Genomic DNA, 21,039 nt, shown 5'->3' on the forward strand with positions numbered 1-21,039 from the left:
CTCAGTCTGGGGGGGTGAGGGGGTGAGTCACACCTTCCACAGAGAGGCAGCACAACCATTCTGCAATTGCCCTTTGGATGTCTCCACACCACACTCTTCTCACAGTGTGTGTGTGTGGGGGGGGGTATAATGTGAACCGCAGAAAAGGTTGGCGTTCTTGTTGAGAAACACGGGGCTCGGGTCAGGCAGCCAGAGCAGTCCGCTCCCAGCAAACCATTCCAAATGCCCAGCCCCGGCCACTCACTCAGCTCCTCACATCCAGGGTGGCTGCCACACTGAGGCACACGCACGTGAGCATTGGCTTGGGTGCCGACCACAGTCTACTGGTGAGTCTGGCCTTCTGTTTTCCTAGCTTTGGTGTCCAAGAGCCCTCCACCTCTCTCCCACTCCAGGGACCTGTGCTCCCTGCAGCCCGCCCTGGACACAGCTCACAGGCCCATCCCTTTATCAGAAGCCAGGCCCTCCCTCCCTCCACGGCCCTGAGCAGGACACAAAGGGTCCCACTGCAAGAAAGAAGACGTCTGGTCCTTAAGGAGGACCTGGCCTGGTGGGAGGAGAGGGAGGGGCAGTGGCTCTGGATACTCCACCCACAGAAAGTGCCTCAGTAGAGGGGTGACTGAGATGCCCTGCAGTCAGCTGAGGAGGAGAGGGCAGAGGGCACAGCATGTGCCAAGGGCTGGACACAGGCACCACAGAACTGGACACTTTGCTATGGCTCAGACCTGGCTCCATACAAACAGAGCCCAGTGGAGGCTGCTCCCCGCCCCAGGCTGGTGGCCTAAGTATTTACCTCCTCGGCTCCACTGCCATCTGCCAGGCTATGGAGCATGCTCTGTGGGTAGCTGGCTTGCCAGCGGGTGCTCATGCCACCAGGTCCAGAGACATCCCTGCCCTCGACAGAGATGGCGCCAATGTGCCCACTGCCTTTGCCATCTGACCCACTTGGGGGGCAAAGCAGGCCCCACGCCTTTCATGCCACATCCGCCGCAGCTCTGCTGCATGGCCTGTGGCCTGCACAGAAAGTGAATCGAGTGGATAGCACGAGCCCTTTCAGCCACAGACAAGTCCATGCGCTGAAGACGCAGGTTGCTTGGCTGCGGTGCATCATGCTGCTGGCAGAGCCGTGGGTGCTCACAAGGCACTTGCAGTACCTTTTAAAGAAACTCCATTTCATGCAAAACAATGCTTAGTTCTAGGTGGACAGCGACCATGATGCCCCTACACCCCTTTGCTTGAAGAGCTCAACGGTGGCCGCCTTGGTCACAAGCTGGCCATGAGCAGCTTCCTGAGGGCACCCTTCCGGTGGCCCTGGATGTGAAAAGGAGGCCACCCACCCTCCATGCCTGGAAGAGCTGCCAGTCGGCGCCACTGCACCCACACCCAGGCACCATGGAGGGCCTGTTCCTCTGAGCGGGTGGGAGCTGGGGTGCTTTGTCGGGAGCCTAGATGGTCCAGCTACCCTGGGTTCTGAGCACCTTCCCCAGCAGGATATCCAGGGGGAGTGAGGGATACTGCAACCGATGCAGAGTTCTGAAACCAGCCAACCCTGGAGGCGTTCCTTCCTCGCCACGCTGTCATGCCTGGAAGCCTCTGTGCTGTTCTTTGCTGAAAAAAGGGAATCTGGATGCAAGCACCACTTTCATGTTGCATGGAATTCCCATGAAACATGACACATTAAGCTGATTCTACAAAAAAGACAGAAAGGGGAGCCGAATTCTGAAAAGCCAACATCTTGAACTCCTGAGCAAAGAACAACTGGAAATGTATATGTATATGTACGTATATGTGTGTGTATATATATATATATCCTATGTTTCTGAAATGAAGGACGTCGACTTGAACTGTTTGAAATCTCTCAACCACCTCCAGAAACGCAGAGCTGGCACAGCACAGGGCAGGGGTGGGGACGGCAGGAGACAGGAGGAAGTCTTGATTTTCTTCCCAAAACTAACTCCGTAGCTTTTGCTTACATTCATTCTCCCTAGACAGTGTCACTACCACATGCCGCGTGGTGAGGAGCTGCTACCGGTGCCTCCCACCTTCCTGGAGGTGTGGGCGGGGAGACACCTCAGATGAGGATTGTCCTGGTATCCTCACACTCCAGTGACACATCGCTGGAGGCCGCAGGCGGTCATCCCCTGGACCCCAGGGAGTGCTTGCCGACTTACACTCTCTTCCCAAAGCGCAGTCCCAGCTTTGGGTGGCTGTTGTGTTCCCGGCAGCGTACTAGAAAGTAGTACATTTGCTTCCCAATCACCACCTCCTCTGGCCACTCATTGTGTGTGAGTGGACATGACAACCACCAATAGTCGAGAGACACAGATGGGCAATCACCAAGAGGAGTCTGAGCAGACCACCATAGAGCATCACGCAGGCAGGGCCCAGGGGAATTCAGTGTGAAGGAGTTATCCAAGAAATCCCCTTGCTTCGGATCAATACCCTGTGAGTTTCCAAGACTGAAACTGTTCATGGCAGTAGAAAGCCCTGTTTATCTCCCATGGAACTGCTTGTGGTTTCAAACTGCCGACCTTGAGGGTCGCAGCCCAGTGTGTAACCGCAATACCACCAGGGCTCCTGAAGGTACAGTAGGAACGATAGCTAGTCCTATTCCCCATGGGCCAGCCCCAGCCCCACCCCGGGACCGCTGTCCCCTCTGAGGGCACACAGCCTTGGTACTAACATTCAAACGATAGTGTTCTGCCATTCTCGGCGCACATGTGTATTCCTCTTGTACCGCCACATAACAAGCCGCGGAAACAGCACACACTTATTGGTTCACAGTTTCCACAGGGGCAGGGGGCCAGGTGTGGCTGGGGCTTAGCTGAGCCCTCAGCCAGGGTCTCCCAAGGCTGCAATCAAGGTGTCAGCTGGGGCTGCGGTCCCCTCAGGCTTGGGGTCCTCTTCCAAGCCCGTGCGGTTGCTGGCAGGATGCACTTCCTTGCAGCTGTGGGACTCAGGATGAGACTTGCTCCTTTTCATCCAGCAGGAGAGGGCCTCGCCTGCTTAAGCCAGGCCCACCTTCAGTCAGGCCCCTGCCCCCATTGGACTGACCCTTGGTTTGGAGCCTGGATGACATCTGCAAGGTTACTTCCCTTTTGCCGCTTCACATACCCTAGTCACAGCCCTGTGACACCCTTCCTGTGCAAAGGGTGTGCTCACGCTCAGTGGGGAGGAATTATACAGGGTGAGCTCACCCAGGGCTGGTCTGTTCATTCCTCTGGTCACTCACAGGCTGTTCAAGCGTGCTGGGAGTCACAGATCCCTGGATGGAAATGAACAATAAAAACACTGGGGGTGGGGTGAGTGGGGGTCAGTTGAAATCCTATGGGTCCTACCATCGCATGTATGTCACTCTCTCTCCTGGGTCTCTAAGCTCACACTCTCTTTGGCACCTTATTCTTGGACTTCTTAGCGCACCTGTCTATGAGTTTTGCTTGTATTGTTCTCTGCTACCCATCCTCAAACTCCAAAGTGACTGGCTCATCGAAGACAGTTAAGTGAAGGCTCGCCAATAACCAATGAAGGCATGAACCAATTTATTGACTGAGGTCTCTGATGGTAGCCAGTGAAAATTAGGGGGCCACCATCTGACCAAAAGCAGTGATGTCGTCTACAGTTTGGAGGAAGCAGATCTCTGCAATCCTCCCATCAGCTGGGAAAAGACGGGGGGAGTATTTTGGAAAAGGGGGTCCTGGGTGGCAGAACACACACAGGGAAATAAACCATTGGGAGACACGAGGGAAGCCAGCAAATCCATGAAGGTGGGCATGGCCTATCTGGGAGCACTCTCAGCAAAGCCACCACCTGCCTTGTCAGCCAGCCTTGCTTTGATCCATGAGTCCAGCACCATGGCGCTCTGTGAGCCCCCGGCCCCAGTCCCTACGGCTCTGGAGACTCACTCAGCCACCCCTGCCACTGTGTCCCTGATCTCACCAGGAACCCACGAATGCCTGAACGTAGAGCAAGAGGCGCCTTGTTGCCTTTCACAGATCAACATGAATCCAGTCCGTTCATGACAAAGAGCCTGGCTGGTCTATGCCGTGTAACCAGCTGGCCTTCTGGGAAGCGCAGACAGGGTGGCGTAGGCTTGATCACAGCCTGGGGGAACCTCCAGCAATTGCCATGGAGAATTCAGATCAGGGAGAGCACACGACTCTGGGTGCTATAGCTCACTGACAATCTGGACTCAGGAACTGGGGGACTCCAGAAGACTGGCAGCCAGTAGTGCCCTACCCCCAACGGAGCCGCCCGAGTGCTCTCTGCCAGGACATTTCCAGCACTCTGTGTTTCGAAAACTACTTGCCATGCACCTGTGTGACAGGAACCCAGCAGACCTTGTGGAAGTACCTAGTACTCTCCAGAACGAGCAAATCCCAGATACGGCATGCCTTCCCCTGCTCCCGCCTTTCAGCTGTTGACAGACACCCCTAATCAGTCAGAGCGCTTTTTCCTGCTGATGCTGGATGTGGCCTCACAGCCTCGGCAGAACGCACCAGGAAGTTGCCAGTGATCAGCTTGTGTTGGTCAGAGAAATACACTAATTTTCCAACTCTCTTCTTGGAAGCACTTGTTCGATCAAAAGCCGTTTCCTTTAATTCCTACTGACTGCTCTTCAGCTGCCTTTCCATGCCACAATGTGGCCCCTTCTCCAAAAGCAACCCCTTACTTATCCCACTACTGCTAAATGCCCCCCTACTCCACTGCCTCCCTACTTAACCCCTGTTAGCTGGAGGGCAGGGCGGAGAGGGAACTTTGCTTTTGGAGCTTACGAGGAGGGCTGACCAGGCTGCCTGAAGTTCGGCAGGTGCTGCCACAGAGAAGCTCTGTGCAGGTGGCTGCCCAGTGAATCAGCCCAGAAATCAGCCTCACCAACCTGGCAAACGGGTGGCTGTGGGGATCGGGTTTTTCGGAGCTGAGGGTGAGAACAGGCAGTGTAAAGGAACCGAATGATAATGGCATGGGTGAGCTCCTGGGAAGACTGGAGACCAAACCCAAGGAAGCCTGCCCACCAACACGTGATTTTTCATGTTCCTTCTCCCGGCCGCTGCCCGTGTCACGCATTCTGACCACAATGTTGGTGTGAAGTGTGGACTTCGCTCTGTAACCTGTCTCAGCAGGCTCATCTGTCCATCCATTACTTTTTGTTTGCGTGTCTGTCTGATGGTTTTCCTCACTATCAGTTACGTGTCTGCTATAGTTTATTGTGCCAGCCTGGCCGATAAACACAAGTAGGATTAACTGAAGGGCAGAGGGATAAATGGCTCGGTGAGCCTCACCTTGGTTGTTCTGTGCCTCAGTTTAAAGGGGTACACTACCTGTGGGATGCCTAGCCTGTGGACTGTGTCGCTGTAAGTTGAGGTCCCTTTAAGCCCACACGATTGGAATGCTCATCTCTGGAACTGGGGACTGACAGTTGATGACAGTTGGGGACCTGCCTTGCTGTTTGCTGCCTGGGTATATATAGCCCAGCTCTCTCTACAGAAGGGGACTGGCAACTGGCGGCTCGCAAGCCTTGAAGGACTGCTAGTGTCTCACTGTTTTATAATTTAACTGTTAATTTCTTGTATTATCTATCTGTATATAATTTAACGGTTTATTTCTTGAATTATATACCTATCTTTATAAATATATTTATATATAATTACTAGCAATCTGGTTTGTCTCTCTAGAGAACCCTGTCCAATACAGTGTCTACCAGGGTCCAAGGGCCAGGCTGGTGCTGGGTCCATTAAGGTTGTGATGAGACTGTTCACACTACTCCTGCCCAAGACACCTGCAGTCCGTGTGCTTCCCATGCGTGAAAACAATCCTTCCGAACAGAACCAGTTCTCATTGCCTTTTATCAGTGGCAACCATGGCACATTGAAAGCCAACTTGTGCCTCATGCTTGATCGGCTGAACTAGCAACGCTCTGCCCCTGGGTCGATTTCAACTCCCAGGCCAGGGGCCCCCAGGGGCAGGAGAACGGCTCCCGTGGCTGCACGACCACTGAAGCCGACTCCACGTCTTTCTCTCACACAGCGGTCGGTGGGTTCAAACCACCGCCTTTCCGGTTTGCAGCCAAGTGCTTATCCAAGGTAGCTCCTGAGCTACCAGAGCGATCGTCCCAAATTCACTCATTTGACTTTTCCCCCCAGATAGCAAAAAGTAAGTTGATTTGGGTTATTATCCTTCGGAAGTCAGATCTGGGGGCTAAAACACGTTCAGCAAACGCGAGCTCTTTCCCGTCAGCGCAGACCCAGCAGCTTCCTCAAGACCGGCAAGCACTCTTTCTCTGACGGTTTTTCCTTTGCCCTCCCATAGAGCAGACTCCTGAGGCAGGCCTGGCGTCGGGGATCTCAGAGAACAGGAATGGAGACCAGCAGGAGGCAGGCGGATAGGGTGCGCAGAATTAGCACAGGGCCCCTGGCCCAAAGTGAATGTGCAAAAAACAGTCATGAATGAAGTGAGGGTCCAGACTGGGCACAGTTAGCGAACCAAATTACTGCGGGGCTCAGAGAAGGCCACTGAAATACATGGCATGTGACCCACATGAGAAAGTGAGGAAGGGCCACCCAGGTACGTGCCCGGTTTGCGGGTAGAAAACACAGTCCTCTCTGAAGGGGACTGGGCAGGTGCATGAGGGCCAGGGGTGGGGGCAGGGGGGTTCTGCCCATGTGGAAGGGCTGGCACTTGCTCCTGAATCTGCAAGGAGCCCACCCAAGGGCCTGCACCAAGGGCAGAGAGGCCAGACCAGCCCAACAGAAGACCCACGCAGCCAACCAGGTGCAAGAGGGGCCACAGGAAGGCAGGGCTGAGCGCAGGGGGACTGGAGAGGAGGCCCATTGTGATCATCTGAACTTGGACACTAGAAAGAGAGGGCAGGACTTGTGAGGGAGCATAAGGATGGCTGAAGGTTAGAGAGTGAAGGCAGAGGAAGGCAAGAGGTCTGAGCAGTCTGGGGCAGCTTCTACAATAAACTGCGTTCACTGTGCTCCTGACTGGGGTGGGGAAGCCCGTTGCCGGGGAACCGCTGGGGCTGGGACAAGACTGGGTTCAGGTTTGGGCAGATGGAAGCTCCCAGGACACGACTGGCTCCCCTTGTCCGGGCATGCTGGCCGGGGACATGGGCAGGCACATCAGTGGCAGGGAAGCCACAGTGCTAGAAAAAAGAGCAGCACCCAGCCTGGAGGCTGCCCCAACCTGCCAAGGAGCCCGCAAGACTCCAAAGTGCAGGCACCTAGGAACACACACTGCCATTTCCCAGCACATGCCTGCCAACAAAGTCGTCTGCGCCCACGTTTGGGGCTAGGCTTAAAATCTGCTCAAGACGCTCTGTGATGCCATTAACCTGGATTGTAACCAGAAGCCCTATAATAAAAGAAGAGGAGGAGCATGGGTACAGTAACGTCACAGCAAGGGAAATAGTGATGGGATTCAAGGCCGACCCAGCCAGCGGCTCCTCTGGAAAAGTCTCCGCACAAGGAGAGAAGGAAGGAGTGAAGAGGCAGATCTTCCGATGAATAAAACGTGGAAAAATTCCTGAGGAGCACAGAGCAAGGAGCTCTGGCCACGGAAAATTCCACACGCTGTACAGAAATGGCCAAATAACCCCGATTCCTCCTCCTCCCGCTTCTTGCCTCAGATAAAAGGAAGGAAACAGACACTGAAATTCTGAAGGAATGGCTTCAGCAGAGGCTGTGGGGGCCTGGTCCCTCGGCTGCCGTGCTCGGAGGCAAGGCTGCACCCACCCGTGAGGGCTTTCGCTGCCTGCAAGCTGGCCTGGGTTTCGGGAGAGATGACCCTGGAACGGAAGGCACATTTAAAGGAAGCCCCTGGTCGGTCTAGGAACGAGCCACGTTAGGATGCCAGGATGCAGATGCTAAGGATATCCACGTGACCTGGCTATTTCCATAGGCTGCCCCCCGGGGCCTGAAATGGAACAGCTGTGGGGATGATGTGCGGCTGGGAGGCACTTTGTCCCCTTGTGCAGAGGGTTGCTGTGAGCTGGGAACCAACTCAGCGACACCTAATAACAACAAACAGGTTTTCTTCTAAAGGCAGAACCTGGCGGTTTCCCAGGAGTCAGACGACTAGCCCTCCAGGTAGCCGCTCTCGTTAGCCAGGTGCACCTTGACCTGAGAAAGTTTCCTTAACATGGGGAAGTTTTCTTGTCCCTCAGTGCCTGCTAGGGTCCACTGGACTCATAATGCGGTCTGACTCTTAGAAAACTTGACTTTGGAAAGAAAAGCCTAACTAATCAGAGCTAGCAAGAGGCAAAGATTCTCTCAATCAGGAGGGGGTGCTCTGGAAAGGGCCAGGGGAGAACCAACGTCTTTCAGGCTGGAAGTGCCTACCTCCCACCTACCTGCCGGAGGATGGCTGGAATCACACGTGCTGTTGAACACAGTCAGAGGCTCAGGGGTCTCTCCCCAGAGCTGGGACCCTAGCCATTCCTGCCCACCTCGGGACTGTCACATGGAAGCTCTGGCTCCAGCCCGCCATCCCTTGCCCACGCAGGAGCTCCCTGCTCACCATGTCCCTGCCATGTCCCTGTGGACTCCTCTCCAAGGTGAAGGGATGCCAGGACACAGAGTGGACACCATCAGGACTCACACACCCAAGTGCTTCCAGGAAAAAAAGGGTGGCGATAGAAGATCCCCAGCTGCCTTCCTACAAATCAATCCCAGGAACCAAGGAGAATGACAGGGGCGGGGAAAAATAGTACAAGGGGACACCCACCCACCACACCCACTGACTTCTGGGGGTCCAGACAGACGACACCACAGCAGACCCAAGGGGCACAGTGCTACAGAGAAGTCTCCCAGCCAGCATGAATGAGCTGTTTCCGGCTGAGCTCATTCTCTGGGCCCCATGGATCCCTGGTGATACTGTGGGATACAAATTGGGCTGCTAACCCCAAGGTTGGCAGTTCGAACCCACCAGGCCCTCCCAGAGAGTAAGAGGAGGTGGTCTGTTCCCATAAAGCCTGTCAAGACTCATTATGAGTCGAAATCAAGTCAATGACAGTGAGTTTGTTTTGGAGTTTGGTGGCCAGACTCTGGAAGATGGAGCACTCCGAGAGACCTTCCTGCCACGGAGCAGCAACGGCAGCCTCAGGAGCAAGAGGGGATGGGCCGTCCTCCCTAAGCACGGCCAGCCCTGGCCTTCTCCCCCTGACCCAACTGCCCTGGGTGTGCGCGGTTCACCCTGGAAGCCTGCTAATTCGGTGGGCAGAGCAAAGAACAAGCAGGGACAACACAAGCAGACATGTCCACAACTACAAAGGCGGACAAAGCCAGAATGTGGGGGGGCGCGTCCTCCACTACAAGCAGCCCAGCTCCTCTAGACCTCTGCAGTCTGCACCCCGCGTCTCGGGGAGGCCTAGACTGATCGTGCCCACCTCCACCACACGTGCCACCAGCTCCCATGCCAGAGCAAGTGGTTTTCAACGTGCCAACACAGAGGAGCACGCTGACCGCTCCCTGGGGAAAACTCCATACTTCTCACAGGAGCCGCCAAGTGGTCAGATTGGCTAAGAGACCCAGGCCCTCGGCATTCCCTGAGGAAGATCATTCTTAGGGGATGAAGCTCCAAGCCTGAATTTATAAATCTAGTCAACAAGAGAGGAACCCAAGGGAATCTTCCCACCCTCCCGTGCAACTCAAAAATGAGCAAACAGGAAAAAACACAGCAAAGCCCAGGTCGGGGCATGAAGGCCGCTTATTGCTTAGAGAGAGGAGACAAACCTGGCATGGAAGAGTCGGGGGGATGGGGGCTAGGGGGTACGGTTAGGAAGCAGAAGGGCAGGCAGTAGGGGATGTTCAGCTAAATGACCAATGGCAATCCTGCTCAAATCAACTGCCGCACTGAACACAAAGCCAACCAGCACTATAACACCAGTCACCGTCCCGTGATCTCTGACTCACGGAGACCCGCATGTGCCAGAGGAAGGAGGCTGTGCCTCACCTGGCTGGACTCTCAAGGAAGCGGGTCACCTGGCCTTTCTTCTCGAGTGCTTCTGGGTGGAATCAAACCACCTGCTTTTTTAAGTAGCTGACCTCCTTAACCCTTTGTCACACTCCGGGACGCCAAACCAGTGGCAGGTAAGCAGCTAGCAGAGAAAGCAGGTGGGAGCAGAAAGCCCCTCTCCACTCCCCTTCTGGAAGGATGTAAACTGCACACCTCTCAATCCAGAGCTCCCCACCCCCCTACCCCCAGGGCTTTGACCCCAGGAAATGTGCAGGCAACTCTCAAGAGAGTTCAGGGCAAGAATGGGTATTGCGCCCGGATTACTAATTATCGGTTTTCATAAATATCACAGCTACGGCTCAGGGCTTCACGTAGACCTCATGGTGCACTTTCATCTTCACAATGTCCCCATGAAATAGCTCCCCGCTTTTATAGATGAGGAAGCTGCAGTTTAAAGAAGTTAAATAAGGGTGCCAGTCCACAAGATGTCACACAGCAGGACAGGGCGCAGTCGATGGCTCCGGAGGCCCATATAATTCCTCCGAAGGTGGACCCTTCCCCAGGAGCCTGGTGGAAATGTATGTAAAGGAGAGCTTCCTTTTTGTTTTGGGGTTTGTTTTATATAAATCATTTTATCGGGAACTCTTACAGCTCTTATAAAAATCCATACATCAATCACATCAAGCACATTTATACATATGTTGCCATCATCATTTTCAAAACATTTTCTTTCTACTTGAGCCCTTGGTATCAGCTCTTTTTTTCCCTCCCCATCCCCCACCCTCCCAAACCTTTAATTATATATATATATATATATATATATATATTTAATTCTATCTATATATTTCTCATTTCTTAAACTGTCCAATGTCTCCCTTCGCCCATGCTTCTGTTGGTTGTCCCCCTCATTGGTGGTGGGGGGGGCAGTAATGTACATCGATCGGTTCCCCCACCTCCCCACTACTCTCATGGTATCGCTACTCCCATGACTGGTCCTGAGTGGTTGATCTGTCCTGGAGCCTGTGTGTGCAGAGGAGAACATCTTTTTTGCATGACACATGTACAACACAGTCATGGGCCAGCACCCACTGTCTTCGCAGAATGGAACAAAAACTCACCTCCCTCAAGTCCAACTCTGACTCATAACGACCCAATTGCACAGGGCAGAATGTCCCCTGTGGGGTCCTGAGACCGTAACTCCTTACATAAGCAGAAATCCTCCTCTTTCCCAAGGAGTGGTTTCTAACTCTGACCTTGTGGTTAGCAGCCCCTAACGCGTAACCACTACACCACCGGGGCTCTATCAGTTGATTCCAAGCCATGGCAGCCCCGTGCAGTATATAAGAGAGAACTGCTCCATCAGGTTGCCGGCTGGCTCGGTCGGTCTCCCTCCTCCTCTGTTTCTCTCTCCCTCCCTCCCTCTGTCTCTTTTGGTGGGGGTGGGGAGTGATATAGGAAGTTTGTGGCAGAATCCATTATCATTTCATTCCACTTTCCCCAAAAGGTCTCAAAGCCCGGGACACACCTGTAAACCCAGCTTCCCCCTTACTAACTCAGTGGCGTTGGTTCCATTTTCCAGGGGCGCACGGGGGCTTTGTGGCGATCATCTTTACTGCAGGAAGCAGGGCACTGGGTCTTTTTCCTGTGGTGAGCCTGGGTAGGTTTGAACCGGCAACCTTTCAGCCAGTAAATGAACACACACTATGTGTGCTGCCCAGGGGCCTTGGGGAGTCATCTGGGCCTCTGGTTAGTGACCTCCTATTAGGGGACATTTGATTCTCTCTTTATGCAACTGACCTTTCATAGCGTGAGTGGCTACCACTTTCACCGTCCCTGACCTGCCAGCCTTCTTCCCGGGCCTCAACCCTCGGATGCCCCCATCTCTGGGAGCCCCCTGACCTCGCCCTTGAGAGGTGGCCAATGAAGACCTTCTCTGGCAGGTTCTGAGGGACGCACTCTAGACTGAGGTGAAAGAAAGTCTCACTGTTACCCCTCACGGGCTCAGCCAACACACCACACTTCCAAGCAGACCCTTCTCAACCCTCTCGCCTCGGTTTGCCATGCTCAGCGAGCCTGGGCACCACTGTCCAGGCGGCAGCAGGGTTTTCTGGGCTCCAATGGCCGAGGAAGGGCTTCCATAGGGGAGGAGGCAGAGAGCCGAGATGTTGGGGTTTTGAACAATGCCTCACGGTCATGAGGAAAGCTTAATGGGTTACTGCCGAGAGCCAAACTCAAAGTAACAGTGACATCATAACCCATACCGTAAAGCGGCACTCTTCCACTTTACAGCACTCTCATCCTCGTGCCTCAAACCATGATGTCGTCCATCAGAGGCCTCAAACTTGAACACTCCGAGGCAGTGACCAAAAAAAAACAAACTAAAAACCACACCCACTGCCATGGAGTCGATTCCAGCTCATGAGGATCCTGTGTAGGGTTTCTGAGAGTGTCAACCTGTAAGGGCACAGACATCACCTCGTTTTTCTCCCTCAGAGCCACTGGTGGGCTTGAACTGCCGACCCCATGGTGGGCAGCCTAACACCTAACTCACACGGTCGCTGCGGAGGCAGAGAGACAGCAAGAATAAGCGCAGCGGCCCAGAGAGAAAGCAGAGAGTGCTGGGGGCTGGGAACACAGAACCCATGTGTCCATGTTAGAGGGACTAAGACCCGTGAGCACCTCCACTGCCGTCATGTCGCATTCTGCCGAGGTTACGAAGCTTCAAGGGAGCAGACGGGCTCACCCTTCTCCTGCGGAGGGGCGGGCGAGTCAATGCGCCGGGAGGCTCCTTTGCCAAGGGGTGAGGCCAGACACAGAGGAAGGCAGGAGGTGGCCTTGAGCTTTCAGGTTGTTAAAGGGAAGCTAGACATATGAGTACCTTAAATAGTCATACTAAGTTTTTAAAGACTAAACTTGACGAAGCAAACATAATAACCGTCGGCTCGGTTTGGCCCTTGGGGCTTGGCTGCCCTGTGAGTAACCGCCAGGATGACTTGCAGGGAACAGACAGCAGGGGGACAATGTCATGCCTCCCTCCTGGACACCACCCGGGGCCACCCAAACCAAAACACTCCCTGCAGGCAGGAGGATGGGTGCAGCCAGCTGGGTGCAGCACAGGACCAGCCCCAGGGGAAGCGTTGGGCTGGATGTTTGGTGGTAAACAGGTCCTGGAGATTCTTGACCGTCAGCCAAGGTCCTGGCTGGATTCAGGAAGCAAGCTGCTCTCCCCTTTCTGCTCCCATTTCCTCCTCTTGGCGCCAACGTGGGCCCTGCACACCCTCTGCCGTCTATAATCTGAACCCAACTGCTGTTCTCTTGCTTGGCTGCAAGCCTGAAGGCTTGATGGGATGTGGGTATTGCTTGCCTAACCACGGGATCACTCTGCCACTGCACGCTCTCTCTCCGACGTTTGAAAATCTCCTTCTTAGCCGTTATTAATATGTTGATTTCTGGTTATGCTGGCATGGATAAAAACCACTGCCACAAAGCCCTGATCCTCACTGAGACGTCCCAATATGTGTGGTATCCCCCATCCCCAGGGTATTAGACTGTTGAATAATATTTGGCAAGACACTGCAATGATTCTGCTCCCCGTTTTGCTAACAAAGCCTAGAATCTGGGTACTTTTTAAAATGTAAAACCTCCCAATTTTTAAATGTCAACAACCATTTTTCAAATGGTCTGAAGATCTAGTGTGGGGACAAGCAAACTCTCGGTAGTTTTCTTCTGAAAGGAAAAGTTCTGTTGGCGAGACACAGTCTCAGACCTCATCTGGCTTTGAAAACTCGGATACCGACGGAGGTGTTCCGATTCTGCTTCAAACGACACAACCCAGTCCATTGCACGATGGAACAGCAGGCCACCTGGGGCTGCTTCCCTTCCTTAAGAGCTGGGGAAAGCAGCTGATATTATGTGTCCTTCTGTTTTGCTCCCCAGAAGCACAAGCTCCTGACACGTTTATTGCTGTGACCTGCCACTGACTGCCTCCTGACTTACGGCCGCCCCCTCCAACCAGGAGTGCAGCCACCGCAGCTGGCTATGACGCATGGACTAGTCATTGGCTGATTTCTCAGAGGCAGATCGCCAGGCGCTGCTTCTTGGTGTTAGTCAGAAAGTTCTGCTAACACATTTCGGCATCATAGCCACACACAAGCTCCCCATGACTGAGGGTGGGGGTTGCCCACGAAGTCGATTGGAGGTGGGGTTGGGGGTGGAACAGAACCTGGGTCTAGTCTTAGAAGATGCAAATTCTACCCTGGAACCGCCACTACCTCGTTGTCATCCACGTGTAAATTCTAAACATGCAGGTCACGTGTGACACAACACCTCCAATGTGGCATGCCCAGGAACTTAGGGAGTGCCGCCAGGGCAGGGTGGCGCCTCAGGCCCATCTCTGCCTGCCCAGGGCCTGGCCTGTGGCACTGCACACAGGGACGACTTAGAGGTCCCAGGAATGGTCCTGCTTCCATAAGAATAATTGTGAGGTACAAAATCCCACAGTAGATTTGCGTTAAACACTGGTCATCGCACACGCACATGCAAAGCCTTAGATCATTAGGTATGCCCATCCAAGAAAAAGAAGTCAGATAAATATTATTTTTACATGTTGTGCATTTAAGACCTCTTCCCAGCAGCCAGCTCACATTTCCAGAGAGCACTGGCTGCCCTGTAATTCAAAACCGGTCTTTCCCTCCCAGTAGATACATCCTGGGAGCAGCAGCACCTCTGCCTTAGGAAAAAGAGCTGACAGAGGGTGGGACACCAAAGCACTATAAAAGCACGCGTGGGCATTCTCCCAGTGCCCTTGTTCACCTGCGGGCATGCGACTCCCATAAGAGCATCCACGCCTGGGGTCATTTACAACGCACAGCTCTGCCCTTTGACCCGCCTCAAGGGGAGGCTCATCAAGCGATGGTCGAGGGCATCTCCCCCCAGACTGGGAGCGCCCAGGGCCTCCTGACTGCTGTCTGCTTGCTGACTCTGGCCTGAGAAAGCCGTCAGGAGCAGCTCTTCAGAGTCACCACGGGGCCTTGGCCTGCGGGCTAGGAAAGACGATGGAGTCCTTGTTTAAAAACACGCAAGTCAGAAGCCTGCCCTCTACATCCCCAAGAAAGTGCTTTCCCGGCCCAGGTTCTGCCCGGATGCATCAAACGTGCTGACGTTTGCACAGAATGCCCTGAATACCGAGGCCTCCAGAGACGCAGAGGATGTGGGGCAGCCGGCAGGTACACCTCTTTTCCAGAGAAAGCAGGGCTTCTTCCCAGAGCCTGAACTCAAGCGAGCACCTGCTGGTTTCCCAGACAATATGTCGGTGCTTTCTGGTCTCTGGTGAGCAGGCACTCCAGGGAAAGGCTAATATGAAGGCAGGTGGTGACAGGAGCGCCATGCAGCCTCTGGCATTTCGAGAAGAGCCTCTGCACCGTGGCCTGCCTTACCAGGGATGCATTTTGTGCATGGGCAGAGGAGGACAGGAGGTTGACAGGGCTCCCCTGCCTGCCCGTGCTCTGGCATTCTGGTTGTTAATCATTTCGTAATTGCCTTGGGCACCTTTCTGAGACTGGAGAGAATGGTGTGCATTAATAAGCCACTTTGAATTTCATAAAGAGCATTCACAAAGGTGGGGTGCCTTGCTGAAGCATGCTCTGCCAGCACCCCTTTTCCCTGGCAGGAAGCACCATTCACTGGATGCAGCACTTGGCAGCTTGAGCAGCCATGGTGCCTAATCTGCCCACTGCACAGCAGTTCCCACGCATGACCCAGGCAGGCCACTGAACTGCTGCTCGACCAAAAAGCCTTTCTCTTGCTCTCCGGAAAGTTCTCTCTCTCCATATTGCTCTCTGTGTGACTGACACTGATAACTTGGACCCAGTCCTCTCTCTCTCGCTGCCTCTCTGGTACAGGCTGGGAAGCCAACTATTCTCCTCGCCTCCCTTGTAGCTGTATGGGGTTATGAATCCCCCTTGGTGACCCCGAAGGCCTGCTCCGGTCAGCTTTCTCTGGCTGTAGTCAGCAGACAGCTGTCTGAAGTCCATCTGCTGAGGGCTTCTGACCAAGTTTCATTTCCCTTGCTAAAAGGCAGTTGACCATATCTGGCACAGCCCACCGCACCCAGCCGGGGATATAAAAGGCCACCTGAGGACCACTAGATAACCAAGAACATGGGCACTCCTAGGCAAGGTTCACAAGAATCAGCATGCAGGGGGCTAAACTGGGTTTAATTATTTAGGGTGTGTATGTGTGTGTTAAGGAGAGTTTGATTGGTTGTTGTTGCTGTTTTGGTTAAGTTAAAAGGAGGTGGACTTTTAAACATTAATGAAACAGACCGCCGGTGTGGACTCATTACTCAGAATGAGGCAGTGTGGGGTATTTTCCTTCTTGGTGGTTCAACTTACGAATGCCCATATTCTCAATGATCTGAAAAATCATTCACGAAGTCCTCCCGCCCCTGCTTATTTCTGTGGTGTTCACTGCTCAAGGGGGCAGCGTAAATGAAGATAAAAAAATGAATAAGCTCACAGCCGTGGAGTGGAGTCTGACTCCCAGCAGCCCTAGAGGCCAGGCTAGACCTGCCCCTGGGGGTTCCCAGACTGTCTCTCTCTACAGGAGTGCGTGGACAGCCTCCTCGTTCTCCCGCGGGGTGGCCTGGTGGGTCTGCCTGCTGGTTTTGTTAGCAACCAAACACCACCCACGAGGCCACCGCGCGGCTCCTGTCAGTGGAAATAGAGGATGCCCGTGAAGGCCCGTGTTCGTCTTTCCACACAGGACACCGCCTCATTTGGATGTAACAGCAGGATAAATAGCCTGTGGTTCACTTTGCTACAGGCCCCACAACAGTGTCCACACAAATGCGCCACGAAAGCACCTCTACGGACAATTTCTAAGGAGCCTTGGTGATATAAGCAGGTGGTGCGCCGGGCGGCCGTCCGAGGGCACCGGCCACGGTGAAGGAGGAAGATGCAGCGTTCTGCTCCTCTAAAGATCTGCTGCTGTTTTATTTAGAAACACAAACACACCACTAAATCCATACCCCCAAATCCCAGGCATTTCATTTTTTGGTTTAGATGACTGACACTTGATAGGTCTGGGTAATAGAAAATTTTACTGAATGTAAATTAGCAGAAGCCTGGCTCTGGGAGTGATGCTGGAGTACACGGAGGATCTGCAGTCAGAGTTCTTTCAACAAAGCATCACGTGGTGACTCGTCACATGCAGGGTCTAAAGACAAAGGGGCCGAGAGACCTTCAAACAGGTTCCAGTCCTCTGGAGTTCAGCTTGCGGCTGAATATTCTGAACAAGGAATTCAGCAGATGCTCCATGAGGTGAATTTGAAAGCCACAAAAAAGGAGCCAGCTTTTTCCTGGCTTCAAAATAAATCCATCAACTCCAGCTTTTCCTTTCACAGACCTCATTAATCACGAATAACTTATCTTTACGATCCATTTCAGTATCTGCTTTTGAATAAGGCAGCGACATTCCCAGATCTTGCATTAAGTGTCTTGTTCTGAAATTTATTCCTCTGGAAGAAAAGATGAGAATCTACTTCTTATTCTTCCACTTGCCCTTGCAAGTTGTTTTGTGTTTAATTTGTATTCAGTGCGTAAATTTTTGTATTACCCAGAGCTATCATGTGTCATCTCAACCCAAAAATGAAATGCCAAGGATTTGGGGGGGATGGATCTAGTAGTGTCTGTGTGTCTCTATCTTCCCCTTCTGCCACATTTGCTGTGTCGTGCTGCTTAGCCGGTGGTCTGGCATATTGTTTGTTCCTTTTCGCCTCGTGGCCTCGAGGGCCCGGTCTCCATGCTGTTTCCTCCATCACCGCCCCAGAAACCCGAGGGGCAGCTCTCCTCTCTCCTATAGGGTCTACAAGCCAGAATTGATGCAATGGTGGTGAGGGTGGTGTTTTTTATTTTTAATTTAGTGATAATTTCTTATTGGTGATTGACCATATATCCAAGGAGCCTTGGTAGTGAAATGGTTAAGTGCTAAGCAGCTAACTTAAAGATGGACTGGTCCAATCCACAGGTCACCTCACGGGAGGGAAACGCTGGTGGTCTTCCCCTGCAGACCTTGCGTGTTAGGAAATGGTCTGGGTAGCTAGCTCTGCTCTACCCTGTAAGGGGGATCTATCCTGTGAGTGGAGCCATCAAATCCTGTGAGTGGAGGGATCTATCCTGTGAGTGGAGGGATCTATCCTGTGAGTGAGGGATCTATCCTGTGAGTGGAGGGATCATTCCTGTGAGTGGAGGGATCTATCCCATAAGTGGAGGGATCTATCCCGTGAGTGGAAGGATCTATCCTGTGAGTGGAGGGATCTATCCTGTGAGTGGAAGAATCCCACTGGTGCTCAACCAAAACCACAGGCCTACATCAGACCACAGATCCAAAACCAAATGGAATGTGCACTTCCAACAAACATGTCAGTGATAATGCAAGTGAAAAAAAATGTTTTTTTTTCATCAAGAAATCAACGGGTCTCTTTGAGTTGGGGGTGGATTTTCTGCTGAAACATGGATGCACTGGGGGCTTACAATTGGAATTCTCACTTTCCATATGGGAGACCCTGGTTCAATTCCCAGTCAATGCCCAAAATTGTCCTTGGAGGCTTGTATGTTACTCTGGTGCTGAATAGGTTATTATGTTGCTTCCAGACTAAGATAAGCTAAGGAGAAAAATCTTGAAAGTTTCTTCCAAAAACAGAGAATAAAAACCCCATGGATATCAATGGTCTGATCCAGAGCTGCTCATGCGGAGGGCTCAGAGGTGGTCAGCATTTCACTCTACTGAGCATGGGCTCTCAAGGGTCCAGGTCAATGTCATGGCAGCTAGCAACAACTACTCAAATGCAAGCTCTATCCCAGCCCATTAAGTGTCCCTGTGGTGTAATGGTTACTGGTTGAACTGCTAACCACAAAGTCAACCGTTCAAAACCACCAGCTGCTTTGAGGGAGATAAGGTTCCCTATTCTCCTAAAGAGTTACAGTTTCAGCAACCCACAGGAGCAGCCCAACCCTACCCTGAAAGGGTCGCTATGAGTTGGAGTAGATACAATGGCAGTGAGTTTCTTCACCGGAGAGAGATTCCAAACAACTCAGTTAGTGGGATAGCTCTTGGTAACCCAGAAGACATTCCAGGTAGACATCAGTGAAATGAATAATATCACTCGTTAAGGACTGGTGGTGTGATGTTTGGTGCCACCAAGTCGATGCTGACTCACAGCAACTTTATGTAAAATAAGAAACAAGGCCCAGGCTTGGGCCATCCTCACAACTGTTCCTATGTTGGAACCCACTGTCTCTGCCACTGTGTCCATTGATGTGGTTGAGACCGTCTCTTTGTTACTGCCTTTCCACTGGATCAAGCACGATGGCCTTTGCCAGGGACTGGTCTTGCCTGGCAACATGCCCAACGTGCATGAGGCTCAGTCTTGCCATCCTAGCTTCTAAGGAGCATTGGGCTGTTCTTCTGAGACACATCTGTTTGTTCTTCTGACAGCTCATGGTATTCTCCACTCACACCATAGTTCACAGGCATCACTGTTTCCTCAGTCTTCCTTATCCAGTGCCCAGCTTCCACATGCACATGAGGCAACTGAAAATGCCATGGCTTGATTCACACAAACCTGCATTCTCAAAAAGGCATCCTGGTTCTCAACCCTATAAGGAGGCCTTGTAGACCAGATTCTTCACCATTGGCTCTAGTGATTGGTACAAAAATTTAAATAATAACAGTGCTGGTTGGATGTTGTATTGACTGGATCTCTTTGTATTCAGACAGACATTATCCTATCATAGACAGCTTTGTACTTCAAAAGAGATCTTGAAATGTCATTCTTGGTAAGTGCAATGTCACTCCTCTTGATGGTATGGTTCCCAGGAGAGTAAACCACCTGATGTTCTGGTTCAAAATGCCAGTCTATTTCAGCTCACGAGTGCCTAGAATACCAATCTTTATGGGCTCCATTTCATTTTTAACTACTTCCAATTTTCCTAGATTCATACTTTCCAATTTCCAATTATTAATGGATCTTTACAGCTATTTCTTCTCATTTTGAATCAAGCGCTCTCAGTAAATGAATGTCCGGAAGGCTTTCCTCCCACAGGGTGTACTCCATCGGAGCTATTATGGTCCGCCCGGCTTTGAGAAAGCAGCTCTTTGTCCATCATCTCCTGGGTACCTTCTCACCAGAGGGGCTCATCTTCCCACAGGTTCTCCGACAATGATCTGCTTCTGCGCATTAGGTCTTCATTCACTGACAGTATCCCATGCTACCCGTAGGGTTTTCAGTGGCTAATTTCGCAGCCACATACAGCCTACTCCTTCTTGATAGTCTGTTCTCAGTCTGGAAGCTCTGCCAACACCTGTTTACCTGCTACTATTTGAAATACCAGTGACAGAGCTTTCAGCATTGCAGCTACACGCCAGCCACCACCATGTGGCAAAATGACAGATGAGTGATGGCATTAGCTGCTGGCCACTGGCAAAACTCTAATGAAGATGTCTTTTGCCGCAAGGTGTTTGCCACCTCACTCCTTAAAAAGCCCTCAGTATGCAAATCCCTGAAAGCGAGCAAGACCTCGCCAGGTGTGACTTACCCCTCAAGATGTAGTTCTGGTAGTTCTGGTCAGCCTCTGCTCCCACTTTAATCAAACATGTCAGACCTTCGGCCATTACGAATTCATGCACCAAATCCTTGTCATCCTGCAGAAAAGAAAGGGAGACAAGGATGTCAAGCACTGCCACTGGCCTCCCAAACTGTGTGGCTTTATGCTGTACACAGAATCTTCAAAGCCACAACTGTACCCCTGATGTCTGTTCTGCTGAATTGAAATGAGGTGTTCTACCTGCTGCCAGAGAAAGCTTCCCACTAGTCTTGACCCCAAGACTTGGTTGTTCACAAAAGACAAATCCCTGCCTTCTGCTTAATCTAACATTGATAAGGTCAAGGAATTCCTGGGTGGTGGGAATATGAGAGTAAGTGAACAGAGTCCACGAAGATAATGCTCTACATCCTACTTTGGTGAGTAGTGACTGTGCTCTTTAAACTCACGAGGAGTCATCTACAGTGCAATGTTGATCTCTGCCTCC

General features: G+C 52.3%; 1 protein-coding gene across 8 annotated transcripts in view; it reads right to left on the reverse strand.

Moving 5' to 3' along the window:
- FHOD3 (formin homology 2 domain containing 3) overlaps positions 1–21,039 on the reverse strand; it is a 475,205-nt gene that overhangs the window by 246,987 nt on the left and 207,179 nt on the right. For all 8 annotated transcript variants that reach the window (XM_075533135.1, XM_075533134.1, XM_075533133.1 and 5 more), the window contains exon 5: positions 20,547–20,652. In XM_075533135.1, coding sequence (XP_075389250.1) covers positions 20,547–20,652 — 106 coding nt within the window. The remainder of the gene's footprint in view (positions 1–20,546; positions 20,653–21,039) is intronic.

Source organism: Tenrec ecaudatus, chromosome 15 (assembly GCF_050624435.1).
Source record: "Tenrec ecaudatus isolate mTenEca1 chromosome 15, mTenEca1.hap1, whole genome shotgun sequence".
Taxonomy (NCBI): Eukaryota; Metazoa; Chordata; class Mammalia; order Afrosoricida; family Tenrecidae; genus Tenrec; species Tenrec ecaudatus.